This window comes from Fonsecaea monophora (assembly GCF_001642475.1).
Source record: "Fonsecaea monophora strain CBS 269.37 chromosome Unknown Scaff19, whole genome shotgun sequence".
NCBI lineage: Eukaryota > Fungi > Ascomycota > Eurotiomycetes > Chaetothyriales > Herpotrichiellaceae > Fonsecaea > Fonsecaea monophora.
The window spans coordinates 207,227-221,328 of NW_019173950.1; the positions used below are offsets into that span (position 1 = coordinate 207,227).

General features: G+C 52.9%; 7 protein-coding genes across 7 annotated transcripts; 5 read left to right on the forward strand and 2 right to left on the reverse strand.

Moving 5' to 3' along the window:
- Positions 1-878: 878 nt before the first annotated feature.
- On the forward strand, positions 879-1,406 carry AYO21_03752 (hypothetical protein; the record flags this gene model as incomplete). The annotated part of the gene is made up of 1 exon (XM_022653726.1): positions 879-1,406. One exon carries the CDS (start codon positions 879-881, stop codon positions 1,404-1,406), a length of 528 nt encoding a protein of 175 aa, XP_022513969.1.
- Positions 1,407-3,071: 1,665 nt separating this feature from the next.
- AYO21_03753 (hypothetical protein) lies at positions 3,072-3,582 on the reverse strand (the record flags this gene model as incomplete). The annotated part of the gene is made up of 3 exons (XM_022653727.1): positions 3,072-3,116; positions 3,166-3,420; positions 3,478-3,582. The coding sequence occupies 3 exons, from the start codon at positions 3,580-3,582 to the stop codon at positions 3,072-3,074; spliced, it is 405 nt and encodes a 134-aa protein (XP_022513970.1).
- A 568-nt stretch (positions 3,583-4,150) lies between these two features.
- AYO21_03754 (hypothetical protein) lies at positions 4,151-5,092 on the forward strand (the record flags this gene model as incomplete). Its single annotated transcript, XM_022653728.1, has 1 exon — positions 4,151-5,092. The coding sequence occupies one exon, from the start codon at positions 4,151-4,153 to the stop codon at positions 5,090-5,092; it is 942 nt and encodes a 313-aa protein (XP_022513971.1).
- A 1,534-nt stretch (positions 5,093-6,626) lies between these two features.
- AYO21_03755 (hypothetical protein) lies at positions 6,627-9,002 on the forward strand (the record flags this gene model as incomplete). The annotated part of the gene is made up of 1 exon (XM_022653729.1): positions 6,627-9,002. One exon carries the CDS (start codon positions 6,627-6,629, stop codon positions 9,000-9,002), a length of 2,376 nt encoding a protein of 791 aa, XP_022513972.1.
- Positions 9,003-9,394: 392 nt separating this feature from the next.
- AYO21_03756 (hypothetical protein) lies at positions 9,395-10,693 on the forward strand (the record flags this gene model as incomplete). The annotated part of the gene is made up of 1 exon (XM_022653730.1): positions 9,395-10,693. One exon carries the CDS (start codon positions 9,395-9,397, stop codon positions 10,691-10,693), a length of 1,299 nt encoding a protein of 432 aa, XP_022513973.1.
- A 727-nt stretch (positions 10,694-11,420) lies between these two features.
- Positions 11,421-12,512, forward strand: AYO21_03757 (hypothetical protein; the record flags this gene model as incomplete). The annotated part of the gene is made up of 1 exon (XM_022653731.1): positions 11,421-12,512. The coding sequence occupies one exon, from the start codon at positions 11,421-11,423 to the stop codon at positions 12,510-12,512; it is 1,092 nt and encodes a 363-aa protein (XP_022513974.1).
- Positions 12,513-12,823: 311 nt separating this feature from the next.
- AYO21_03758 (L-arabinitol 4-dehydrogenase) lies at positions 12,824-13,984 on the reverse strand (the record flags this gene model as incomplete). Its single annotated transcript, XM_022653732.1, has 1 exon — positions 12,824-13,984. One exon carries the CDS (start codon positions 13,982-13,984, stop codon positions 12,824-12,826), a length of 1,161 nt encoding a protein of 386 aa, XP_022513975.1.
- Between the last annotated feature and the right edge of the window lie 118 nt (positions 13,985-14,102).

Here is a 14,102-nt window from a genome sequence, read left to right on the forward strand (position 1 = left end):
TGACTGCGCTTCCAATTGCTAGGCCAACACGCTCTACGGTGGTAAGGGGGACATGGCCTGGATAGTTTGGTGGAGGGCGGTTGAGTACTGAGAACCGGCGGCGTGAGGATAGACCTGATGAAGCAGGAGTGTCATGTTGGCCTTGCAGACGAGCACAACTGCCGCAGACAGGGTTTGAAATCCGGAGTATGGAAGACAGCAGAGCGAGATCGTGCTGTCTACTTGATCTGAGTAGCTTCATCTCGCCTTTCAGACGGACGGGGAACTCTTGAGCTTTCTGTATAATCTTCTGAGTATTGACATTGACAGCACAAACATTTAGTATCTCGGTTAATTTTCGGTGGCACCACCCAAGCTCCAAATCAGAAAGGCAGGTCGTCCAGATCATGCATGACCCCAATTGGCTGGAATCCCAACTTGTCGATGACATCGAGTTCATCATCGTCGCCATCATCATTATTGCAACCCATGGATCTCAATCCTGCAACGTCTCACTCTCTCGAGGCTACCTACTCATGCGTGCAGGCTAATGACGCACTCGAAGATTCATGACTGTCTGCAAGCCGGGTGTAAAGTATCGAGACAAAGTCCAGGTAAACCACGAAGGGAACAACAGTTGTGTGTTTATTTATATGAGCAATGCAGGGATGCCCCTTCTGCTTGATTGTTCTTGTAGAAAGTGCTGGCCAACCTCGTCAGTAAATTGCCACTCAATGACTATGCCTTATAGATATTTCTCGCACCTCGCACCCTTTCCCATTCCGATACTCACCAACCAGTCTACAAAATTCGTCTTCTGTAAGGCACACCAGACCTCACTGAGCCCATCTACGACTCACAGCCGACAAAGGCGGCTTTTGCACACCACGGCACTCAAGATGTCTAATCCAGTCCTCAATTCAGAAACCATCTCCCGCATCACGGAGGCCGAGAAAGAGATTACTGGCGCTGACACCGCAGTCAAGGGTGGTCCTACCGCCAAAGCTCAATCCCGTGCTGGCGAGACCATCAACTCCCAAACCTTGCATGATATCACTGAGGGTGAAAAGAGGATTACTGGTGGTGAGCGGATCAAAGGCGGTCCCACCGCCACAGCTCAAAGCATTCTGGCCCAGGAACGCAATGAAACCTCTCCCGCCGTCTCTTCTGAACAACCCGCTAGCGGGACACTTGACAGCAACACAATCTCCAAGATTACTGCGGCTGAGAAAGATATTACCGGTTCCGAAAACCCGGTACGGGACGGCCCAACTGCTCGAGCTCAGAAGCACGCCAATGAACCTATCAATCATGACACACTTCACGATATTACAGCGGGAGAGAAAAAGATCACCGGGAAACAACGCCCAGTTGCTAGTGGACCTACCGCGACCGCTCAGAGCGAGTTGACGAACAGTCGATCTTGAGTGTTAGGATACCATAGACCGGCATCTCCCATTACCCAGTCACAGATGGAAAAAGGGTACCAGGACAAGAGGAGTCCTCTGCGGTCAACACCGACAAACGTTCCATTGCTGTACCGTCGAGCGGAGGCATAATTTGTCCAAAAGCTACCGTGGTATGACGTGGCGTCATAGTGTTAAACAGAGAATATTACTAGAAATGTATTGTTCTGGAAGAAATACATAGAGTATCTCAACGCCGTCTGACTGTTTTCACTTACTGCTCCTACTTGGCTTTTCGGCTCATCAATTGATTTTTTTCAGTTTTCTAGTAACATATGCAGGCTCTATCCCAGCTCAATCGCCCGAATCAAATCACTAGCAGCAAATGTCGAAGAAAAGGACAACCTGCAGCTTTTTGCGCGTGTACTCGTGGCATAGGACTGCTCGACATCCGACGCTGATCCGCGATCAAAGCGCTCCCTTGCCCTGATGGATTCTCTGAGAGGGTGATTAAATGACTCTCTCTATTGTTGCGCGTAGTGTATTCGTTCATGTGAAGGGTTGAAAAAAAAACCTTGGAGGCTGGGTGAGGGTTTTGGTAGAGGATTTGTTGAAAAACATCGCAATGGTTACCTTTTCTTTTGGTGTGCATTTGTATGTGGTCGTTTGCTTTTGGTGGTTGCTGCTGGACGGTCCTTGCTGGGAGAATTCCTGCCAGCCGTTCCCAAATCCTAACTAAGTAGGCAGGGTGGTGTTGATATCATTCGCCTTCCAACTGCGTATCATTCCTCGGAAGCCTCTTCATCTTGGGCATGGTATCGCTTGAAACGGTCGTATACCTTTGTGAATAAATCCGTATTCTTCTTAGTATTCTTCTTGGTTTTCCTCTTCTTCACCAGTGAATTCGTCAGATGTCTTTCTAGCGCGTGGCCTGCCTATTAGCGTGAATTCACTAGTAGTGGCATATGGAAGACCGTGAGTCATGTCAAAGCCTGTCAAGGGTCATCAGAATCTCAACAAAAATCGAATGTGGTTGTAGTCAGCTACGAGAAGGTTTCAAATATCGAGAAGATGGAACTCATACTTTGAAGCCAGTGCACACTGAGCTCTGCTAATTGAAATCTGCGACCGCCGTATGAGCTATAGTCAGAAGGAATGGCGGGACTTTAGCATGCCTGTCCGACTGGAAATTGTAGGACTTTCTAGTCTCGACAGTGTGCGAGAACTATTCGTGGTCCAGTGGTTGTCAGAAAGGGTATGGCCGTTGCAATGAACAAGCAGGTGTAGCGGGACTGCAGAAAATGTCAGGGCCGATCAGATGGTCATAAAGTGGAAGGGAGCCGCAGTTATCAAAGCGCTTGGATGGAGGAGATCCGCGTATACCTCACTGCAACAAGGAAATGAAATCCCCAACCACGAATCGACCTAGTGAAGCAGAATGTAAAGCGGGCCTCTCCGGTCAGGGACATAAGATTGTTATATGCTCTTGCATGCCGCATGAGACACAGTTTTGGCGATTGCGCAAAGCTTAGAATTTCCCGAACAATGATGATGGATGATCTGCTTCATTCCCTGAAAATATGTACACTGTTGAGCGGCATCCTATAGATGACCTCGTCACCTGTTTGTTTTTCTATTTTGCAAACTCCAAGACACACCAATGGGCGATGGGCCAAGGACCACTCCTTAGTAGTTTTCTTTTCCCCATTTGTTGAATGCATCGTGGACGGCCTAAAGCAACATGTTAGACCAATTCGCAGTTGGTAAGGATGCGACGCACCTTGGGTAGAGTCACGTTGGGCACGATAACCGTATTCAAGGCGCTGGGGGCGTTTCTGGGGGTCTGGTTCTTGTCGCCCTTAGGATGATATTGATATTTGAAGTGCTTGGAGTGGTCGTCATGGTCATGATCCACCTGCCACGGCATGGAGCTCTGAGCAACCGAGACTTCGGCTTCTGAGGTGGCGGATGTAGGCTTGCGACCGAAGTAGAATCCTGCGAGGCCAAAGGCACCCGACATGACACCTAGGAGAATCTAGTCCTTGTTATGAGCAGCTCGTACCAGAAGACACGGAGTGTGCGGTAACCGTACATAAAGCTCAGGATCCCGGCGGGCACCCTTCTTCAATACTGTGTCTTTTCCGGCCTCACCAGCTTTTGCAGCTGCCCGACGAGCCAATGTTGCCACGAAAGCCATTTTCAAGGGGGTTGAGAGAGGAGTGGTGGATGTAGCTCAATGTTGAGAATTGGGAGCTTGTCAGTGGTGTGAGTTGCAGATGAGGCACGAGGTTCAACCTTGAACTTCCGCAGTCTGATTGACTGAGCCACATTTGGACTAGTGCTACATGTGACTATTCACGTGACTCCGCCACGAGATTGTGTCATCAACTCTCGTCTTTCTTTCCCCTGAGCCCTGAATTCGAATTTCGGAAATGCGCATCCGGTTTCTTGCTTTCTCGTTCTTCGTGCCTCGCAGCAAGCAGCCTCACTTTCAATCGCCTGGCCCTTTGTACGCATCACCTTCACTCTCATCAGCACCGCCATGGCCGATCCGCTCATTCCAAGAACCCTGAAACTCCGCACATAGTCGATGGTAGAAAGTAGGCCTTTCTCCCGTGCGACTTATTACGATCTTGACGCTGTGAACCAGATTCCACGTCTCCCCGCGACTCAACGTCACCCCTGTGCTTCCCTGCTCCTGTCATACACTTTCGATATGCACCCTACATTACTTTCGTGACGCGATTTTTGTTTCTTAGGAGACCATGGCTGTCAGACCCTCAACCGCTCGAAGCGAAATCTCCTCTGCCATCTCTGAAGATGGGTACGGATCCAGACCCCAGTCAGGTGTCCCTCTTCCTGCGCTGCCCAACCCCCCCTCCTCACAACATGGTTACGCGCATCTAAGAGGTATCACGCAACCTACAAACCGCTCGATAAGGAGCAATCCCTCACCGGCCACTCCTGCCGCGCCCTCCAGTACCGCTGGCTCGAGTCGGCCGCAGAGCCCTGTCTCTCAGGGGAGTCGCACCCATGTTCCCTCGTTAACGGCGCAAGGCTTCTTCAAGCCAATGAGCTCCCAAAGATTACAAGCACAAAGATTGAGGAGGCCTCTCGGCGCTAGAGCAATGCAACCGCCGGCGCCAATTCCAGATGGTGACGTTGATGAAGATGCTCGAAGTGTTGCGTCGAGCAGACAAGGCCCGTTCCATGCGATGCCTAGGAGCCATCGTCCTGCTCCCTCCATCACGACGGAATATACCCAATCAGAAGCGCCAGATACTGCCGATGCCGCATCTCCCGATTTTGCTTCTCAGAATGACGGCGACACGCAGCTCGTCAATGGTGTCAACTCTCAGAAACCGCGTCGGCCATCTCGGTTAAATATCGCGACCACTCTCAAGGCTGGTGATCCGCCTCTGAAGTCACCGCTGTCTTTCCGGTCAGGATTGAGCCTAGCAAGCAAGCACCGCTTGGAATCGGGACACCTGCATCTGTCCTCGAATGCCACATCTCCCGCATATCCACCGGATACTAATACCGAGGTCGCGGTAAAGAGTGCCCTAGGCAAGAATTATGAGTATTTTGAGGGTAATACGATCTTTTGGCTGGGAGGGCGTGTTCAAAACGCTCGAGATCGTCCCATCAATATCGCCACGGGCATACTCTTAGTTCTGCCAGCGATCTTGTTCTTCGTTTATTCGTGAGTGGATCGATCTCCGTCGTGGTGGTGGCAACAGAGCTGACCAGCGCATAGGGCTTCGTGGTTGTGGCATCATGTCTCCCCCGCCATTCCTATAATATTTGCTTATCTCTTTTTCATTTGTTTATCTTCTTTTCTTCATGCCTCACTTGTTGATCCGGGGGTAAGGATACAGCCGTACTGTCTCTTTCAAACTTACCGGCTAACAGTAATTAGGTCTTTCCTCGAAATATCCATCCATTCCCCCCGGACGATCACCAAGACCCCTTGGCTCTTGGACCTCCCACTAATGATTGGGTCATGGTACGACTGGCTACCTCGCAAACAGCAGCGATGGATGTGCCAGTTAAGTATTGCAAGACCTGCAACATTTGGCGCCCGCCGCGATGTTATCATTGCCGAGTCTGCGATAATTGTGTCGAAACCCTGGACCACCACTGCGTCTGGCTCAATAATTGCGTGGGCCGACGCAACTATCGGTACTTTTTCACCTTCGTCAGCACAGCGACCTTTTTGGGCCTGTATTTGGCCTTTGCGTCCTTGGGCCATGTGATTGCCTATCGAAACCAGAGACACGTTTCTTTCGGAACAGCCATAGACCGAAATCGTGTCCCTTTTGCCATGTTTATATATGGATTGTTGGGATTCGCTTATCCATTCGCATTGTGGATGTACCACCTACTACTGGTCGGCAAAGGCGAGACTACGAGAGAATATCTCGCATCTCGAAGATTCCCCAAGGCCGAGAGACATCGACCTTTCACACAAGGAAATTTAATTAAAAATTGGATCTCCGTATTGGCGCGACCCAAACCTCCAACTTATCTCCATTTCAAAAAGCGATATGAAGAAGGCGATCAGCGATTTGGCGTGCGCAGGGCAGACCGGCAAGCCCATGGGGTGCAGAATGGCGAAATGGAGATGAAACCGGTACTGGGCTCGCAAAAGACCTTTGAAGGGCCCGCAGGGAGGAATTTGTCAAAGAAAGAAACCAAATGAGGGCGTGTATAATAGTTGATAATTGGGACCTTGCTGTTGCCAGGGCGCAGAATGTATATCAGGCTGGGAAGATGGAACCAAAACATGTTTTGCAAGCGAAGCCAACTCAAAGCTAGATGTGGCAATCAAGGAGTCAATTCAGACCAGTAGTGCTACTCGGAGGTGCATACTCGTACTAGGAGTTGTGTAGGCTGTGTGGCTGTGGAATGTTGTTGTTATGCTTCCGGGTCGCTCTGCTGGTCGCAGGGCCGCGATTGGCCCAGAAGTCGAGTCTCGTCCCCCTGCTCCCCTAGGCGATTGATACGGTAGATTGGCTTGCCAATCTGCTATCCCTCTATTTAGTTCCGAGTCCAGCCTCCTCTTGTTTGTTACACCCCTCGAACTTCTCCCTCGAACTCTTCCCTCTGTGCACGCGTATCTCTCATTTTGTACTCCTTCATCCAAGAAACTGTACAGTCTTTACCAACACGGTTCGATTGGAAAGGGTTGACGCGTCAACTCTGCTTCACCTTGCCGCCGGCCTAGCCCATGATTACAAGATGCATTTCCGTCAGACCTTTCTTAGCTTCTACCGGACGCGAGCTCAGAATGTGAACACTGAAGTTATCGAGTCCTCAAACACTCGGCCGCCCCTATCTCGTTCCACAAGCTCTACAACCTCTGACAATGACCCAGAAAGCATGGTACTCACTTCAAGACCCTCCAGACAGCAACAACTCCCTACGCCGTCCGAGAGCTCCTTTGACGTGTCCCTTCAAGATGCCCAGGTCGCGACTATGAAACAAGTGCCGAAAGGCCGGGTTCGACGCGTCAGTTCCAGACTGGCCAAGACACAAAGCCACACTGGTCTCGTGGGAGACACAGAAGATGAGGATCTCAAAGGGAGGACCGTCAGTGGTGAAACTTTGGTTAACTTGGAAAATGCGAGCCAGTCAACGTTGGTCAAGGAAAGTATTGCCGCGTTGGACTTGCCGTGGAGTGTGAACGAAGTCTTTACGAAGCATGGCAAGGAGGGTCTATCGAGGGAGAAGGACGGTAAGGCATACCAACCCAGAGAATCAACAGAAACTGCGGCGGAGGATGCCGAGGACCAACGTCTACGAGCAGAGAAGGCGGCCGCGAAGAAGGTCAAAATGGCCGAGAACAACAAGATATGGGAGGAACGTCGTCAGGCCGCTCAGAAACTCGCGACAAGAAGATCGTCCAGAATGCCGATTCTGGATAAAGCGGGAGAGGTCATATCGAGTATCGCTAATAGCGTGCTTGGGAAGAGGAAGGATAGGGCGTCAGACGCGCGCAACGCAGCGCGATCAAAAAGCCTAGGAGGCGTGGAACCGACTGCTTCAGAACCGGTCTCGAAGAAGAGGCGCATCAGCGAGGGTGATATCCCTGTTCAAGAGCTTGCCCAACCTAGAGCGCCCGTCCGTCGACGGGAGAAAAAATGGCTTACCTCGGGCCTCTACGCCGGTCAGTCTAGGTTTGCCGAGATGCGTCCTGCTTCAAGCAAGAGCAGGCGCAAGAGTGCGGCACCTTCGGAATCTGTCAAGGAAAACTCGGTCCTACCTCTGCCAATGTTTGGCGGCGAGCGTCTGTTGAACTATGGCCGAGACTTCAAACTCCCTTTTGACATATTTTCTCCCGTTCCTGCTGGTCAGCCGAAGCCCGACGAGTGGAGAAAGGTCAATAAAAACGTCGTTGTCGGCGATGCGGCACAAACGTGGCGAGTGTCGAAGTATGAGGAGCATTCGAGCTGTGTGTGCAAGCCTGAGACGGGATGTGACCAAGACTGCATAAATCGATATATGTACTATGAGTGTGATCCCAGGAACTGCAACCTAAAGGCAGAGGACTGTGGGAACCGTGCCTTTGAAAGTCTCCAGCGTCGCGTCAAGAAGGGGGGAAAGTACAATATCGGTGTGGAGGTAATCAAGACCGAGGACAGGGGATATGGCGTGCGAAGCAATCGCACGTTCGAACCACATCAAATCATCGTGGAATATACGGGAGAGATCATCACTCAGGAGGAATGCGAGCGGCGCATGAAGACGATGTACAAGAACAACGAGGTGAGGCGAGCACTGGAGAATCTTGTGTATCCCACTAACTCAGGACAGTGCTATTACTTGATGCTCTTTGACCAGAACATGATCATTGATGCCACTCGAGGATCCATTGCACGATTTGTCAACCATTCGTGCGAGCCGAATTGCAGGATGGAAAAATGGACGGTCAACGGTAAGCCTCGAATGGCGCTCTTTGCAGGCGACCGAGGTGTCATGACTGGAGAGGAACTCACTTACGACTACAACTTCGATCCTTATTCTCAGAAGAATGTTCAAGAATGCCGATGCGGATCTCAAAAGTGTCGCGGAGTATTGGGACCAAGATCCAAGGAGGAGCGGAAACCCAAAAGCCCCGAGAAGGAAACCAGCAAAGGCCGCAGCAAATTGGCAGGTGCAAAACGAAAGATCGCGGAGGCTATAGAGGAGGGCACCAGTCGCATTGCGAAAAAGGCAAAGGTTGCTGCGGCACCGGCACGGAAGGTGTCAGGTCGTTCACAGTCCAGCAGCCCGGTCAAGGTGCGAAAGGTGAAGCTCATTAAGAAAGCTGTGACGCGAAAGACGAGTGCGACTGTCGTGGGAGGACTCTCCAGACGCCCCTCCAAACTCAAGACCCTTGTTGCAAGTGCTAAGAGCAAGTCTGTGAAGTCGAGGGTTGTGTCGACATCCTCTTCAACAGCCCTGATTGCGAAGACAAGCCCGAAAAAGACCACTTCAGCACCCGTCAGCCGATCATCAAGCCTGCGAGAGAAGGCATCTAGTGTCAAGAGCCGGGTTGTGAGAAGCGTTCGTGGCACACAGAGAGTCAGGACAAAGACTATTCGAGCAATTGAGGCTGAAGAGGGGGCTTCGTGAATATTGATGGGCGAGTGATGAGGTATTGATGCCCATATGTTATATGAGGACTTTGGGTAGGGGATCTGGAGGGCCACGACAGACGGGGGTGGCATTGAGGCAATTCGAAGCAACTGTCGCCTTGTATACATAGAATGGAGGTTTGCCAAATGTTGCAGCTACCGAGGCTGGCACGCCGTGAGCAACTGGCGGACTTCTCCTTTGATCGACGATAGTGCGGAGAATTGATGCTATAAATCATGCCTAATGAGGCGCCCTGGGTGCGTGCCTCCAAGTTTGCCATGATGCGTTCTTATGGGTTGTGATATTGAATTGGTTTGCTCTATAAAACTCACCATTACGGTCATCACTAGACCAACCGACCTTATTACCACCCTCAAACAGGATCAATCATGGGTGAATCAGCTATTGAGAAATCCTCCTTCGCTGCCGTCATTGAGAAATACCGCCCTAATCTGACGCCGTACGAAGAGCTCTACAAACATTGCCATGCCAATGGAGAACTCTCGATGCAGGAGAAAGAAACAGCTTCGTTGATCACTTCGCATCTGAGGAAACTCTCAAACGACCTTGACATACGCACGGGGATAGGCGGGCATGGCCAGGTCGCCATCTTGAAAAATGGACCTGGAAAGACCATCCTCCTGCGGGCTGACATTGATGCTCTTCCGATCCAGGAGAAGACGGGGCTACCCTACGCCAGTAGCAAGACGATGCGCGACACGGACGGACTCGTCAAGCCCGTGATGCACGCCTGCGGACACGACTTCCACATCACGTCGCTACTGGCCGCGGCAGAGACACTCATTGCCGCCCGCTCGACATGGTCAGGCACTATAGTCTTTCTGTTCCAGCCCGCTGAAGAGAGAGGGAGCGGTGCCCGCGCCATGGTGGATGACGGTCTCTACGCTGCCGACAAACATGCCTGTCCCATTCCCGACGTTGTCCTCGGCCAACACGTGTTTCCTCTCCAGGCGGGAAAGACAGCCACGCGAGCGGGACCAGTCATGTCTGCAGCGGACAGTTTCAAGGTGACAATCTACGGCAGTGGCGGGCATGGCAGCATGCCGCATGTCACGATTGATCCTGTGGTCATTGCCTCGCACATCGTCGTGCGTTTACAGACGATTCGGTCACGGGAAGTCCCTCCCGACGAGACGGCCGTGGTCACGGTGGGCGCCCTGCAGGCCGGCAGCACGGAGAACGTCATCTCGGACGAGGCCGTGCTGAAGATCAACATCCGCAGCGTGAGCGTCGAGTGGCGCCAAAAGATCCTGGACTCGGTCAAGAGGATCATCAAGGCCGAGTGTCTCGCGGGCGATTGCCCCAAGGAGCCCCTGATCGAGCCGACCTCGTCGTTCCCCCTGACCGTCAACGACGCCGAGGTTGTAGGTGAGATCAACAAATCCTTCACCGCGTACTTTGGCGAGAAGAACCACGATCCCAACCTCAAGAACGTGCTGGGGAGTGAAGACTTTGGGATCCTGGGTTCCAGCATCGGGAAGCCGTATTGCTTCTGGTTCTTTGGTGGGCACGACGCGGCCGTGTATGACGAGATGGTCAAGAAGGGCGAGGAGAAGAAGATCCCCGTCAACCACAGCCCCTTCTTCGCGCCGGTGGTGCAGCCGACATTGACGGTGGGGATTGATGCGTTGGTTGTGGCGGCGTTGACCTATGTGGGTAAGAGATGAGGATGGCTACATTTGAAGCTTGGACTGTTTGGGGGAGATGATGTCGAGCGAGAGTTGTCAAAGCGAAATGCTTGCTCTACTAGCTAGCCGTTGTACAGTTCAAGCCCCTGATATCCTGATATCCATACATCACCATACAATCCCTCTCCAACCTCTGATCCAGCTTTCAACCCTTCTTTTCCCCCTTAGCCAATCGAAAGAAGTACATGTGCGATTTCTCCAAACTGCTCACCACCCACTGGACCACTCACGGCATTTGTCCTTTGGGTCCCTTGTAATCACGCAAGGCTTTTGATGAATGAGGTACGGAAGCCGACCGACATCGGCATCTGATTTCCCTCTCCTCAGGCGGGGAATGGCCGACCTCACCCCGGGTCCAGACAGGCCATACATCCTACGCAAGTAACCCGGATCATATAAGAAAGCTTGTTGGAGATTGCCCATCTTTTCTCGCTTGGTTGTTTATTTGAACGAGAGTGAAAGCGAGACAGAGAGAGAAAGTGGAGTTTGCCGAGTCGCCTGTCTGTTCGTCCTAATTCATCTACACATACTCGGTACATATATGAGTTTCATGAGCAGAGCGGTCCACCGATTGACTTCTACGGCCAACATCCTCGCGCAGTCCCGTCCGAATACTCGAGCAGCAGCAGCAGCAGCAGCAGCAGCATCAGCAGTAGTGCCAGGGATAGGATCGCGGCAAGTGTCGACATCTTCAATATCATCAATCATGTCTTCCTCCACTCCAATCAAACTCGCCATCCTCGACGACTATGCTTCCATCTCCCTCCCGCACTTCCAGTCGTTGCAAGGCCAGGTGCAGATCGACACGTTCCCGACCACGCTCAACGCGCGCATCCCGGAGGAGCACACCAAGCTCGTGGAGCGGCTGCAGCCGTACACCATCATCTCGAGCATGCGCGAGCGGACGCTGTTCCCGCGCTCGGTGCTCGAGAAGCTGCCGAACCTGAAGCTGCTGCTCACCACGGGCATGAAGAACGCGGCCATCGACCTGGCCGCGTGCAAGGACCTGGGCATCACCGTCGCCGGCACGATGGGGAAGCCCAACGCCGTCCAGGGATATGACGCCACCAACGAGGTCACCTGGGCGTTGATCCTGGGGTTTGCAAAGGATCTCGTGCACGGCGACACGCTGGTCCAAGGCTCGAATTCTTCGGCGTCAGACCCCAACGCCGCGTCCGGCGGTTGGCAGACGCATCTGACGGCCGGGCTGGCGGGCAAGACGCTCGGTCTCCTCGGTCTCGGCCGGCTGGGCACGCAATGCGCCGTGACGGGCACGCTGGGCTTCGGGATGAAGGTGCTGGCGTGGTCGACGTCGCTGACGCAGGAGAAGGCCGACGAGGCGGCGCAGTCGCGCGGCCTGCCCAAGGGCAGTTTCCGGGTGGCCGGGTCGAAGAAGGAGCTGTTTGAGCAGGCCGACGTGCTGAGCGTGCACTACGTGCTGTCGGAGCGCAGCCGCGGGATCGTCGGCGCCGCCGACCTCGCCGCCATGAAGAAGTCGGCCTTTGTGGTCAACACGTCGCGCGGGCCCCTGATCGACGAGCCTGCCCTGCTCGCCGCCCTCGAGGCCGGCTCCGTCCGCGGCGTCGCCCTCGACGTCTTCGAGGTCGAGCCCCTCCCCAAGGACTCGCCCTGGCGGAGGCCCAACTACTGGGGCCGCGACGGCCGGAGTCGCGTCCTCCTCAGCCCCCACATGGGCTACGTCGAGGAGGAGACCATGCATAGTTGGTACGACTACCATTGTCGCGCCGTCGAGAGTTTCATCAAGGGAGAGGAGCTCAAGTTCATCATTCAGAAGTAGTATCAGCGAGCGCGCGAAAAGGGGGGGGGGTTTAAGGGGGGAAATGGGTTTATTGGTGAAAGTAAGAGATTGCGAACCAGGGACCATACAGCGTCTACAGTATATAGAATACAACAGCGCTCGTTGAGTGAAGACTGGAATAAATGCTCCTGCGCTATAATCTTATCACGGAGAAATGTGTGCTCGATCAATCAGAACTCGTCGCCATCTACCAGCTATTCAATCCCGGAAACATGACATGCTTAGATGCGTCCCACGATGGCCCCCCCATGCAATCCCCCAGATGCTCCGCCTTACTCAGAGACGCCACATCATAAGCTGTCGTCGTTCTTGATCTGGACCTTGATGGCTCCGCTCTTTGGATCACTCGCCGTTTGGAAAGCAGCCACCGCATCGCTCATGTTGAACCGATGCGTGACCAGCTTCTCCAGAGAAATCACACCGCTCTCCACCAGCCTGATCGCTTTCGGCCACGTGTTACTGTACCGGTACTGATATTGAAGGTCGATCTCTTGCGTGGACAGCCTCATAAAGGGAATCGTCATCTCGTTCTTGCCCACGCCAATCACAAAGACTTTGCCACCGAACTTGACCGACCAGATGGCCGAGTTGACGCTCGATTCGACACCCGTGCATTCCATTGCGACGCGAGGTCGAATACCACCCATTGCCGAGACGATTTGATTAGCACATTCCTCCGCAGACGCGCCCTTGGGGACTTGAAACGTGGTGACTCGTGGAACGAGGGATTTCGCAAACTTCAACCGTCCCTCATCAATGTCCGTAATCAGGAGGGGACATGCACCAGCAGCTGCGCAGCATAACAGTGTAACCAGGCCAATTGGACCAGCACCACATACCAGCACGGGATCTCCAAGTCTGACACCGGCGCGTTCCATTCCTGCCAATGCTACAGAGAGAGGCTCTAATAGACTTCCGTTCTCGTAACTCATGTTACCGATCTTGTGACACCACACCGCAGGGTGTTTGACGTATCGCCTCAACAACCCATCAACGGGCGGCGTGGAAAGAAACTCAACACTCTCACACCCATTGTATCTTCCTGTTAAGCACGGCTCGCATTTGAAACACGGAACATTCGGTTCTATGGCCACTCTGTCGCCTGGCTTCAAATTTGTGACGCTGGGATGGACGGATAATATTATGCCTGCAGATTCGTGGCCCAGGATATGGTCGTCCGTGACAATCATAGGACCTATACAACCTGCATGCCAGAAGTGTACGTCTGAGCCGCAGATCCCTGTACTCTTGATGCCGATGTAGACTTCTCCTTCTCTTAGGTCTTTTCCATCTTTGACTTCTGCAAGAGTTGGCGACGTTTCGGCTACCCAGAGGTCATGTTTCGGGTTCGTAAACACGCCAATGTTGGATTTTGTGGGCTGGAGTTCAGAGGATTCTTTGCCAATCGTGACGGTGACGGTCGCGTCAACATGACCGTTAGAGGTCGACATTATCTTATCTGGAAATATTTCAATGCTGAGTATGGGAGAGAGCGCTGCAATTGAGACGTGCTCGAGTGCTTCGAGTTCTTCACAAGTACGACACAAGCGACGCAAGTACTGCCAGATT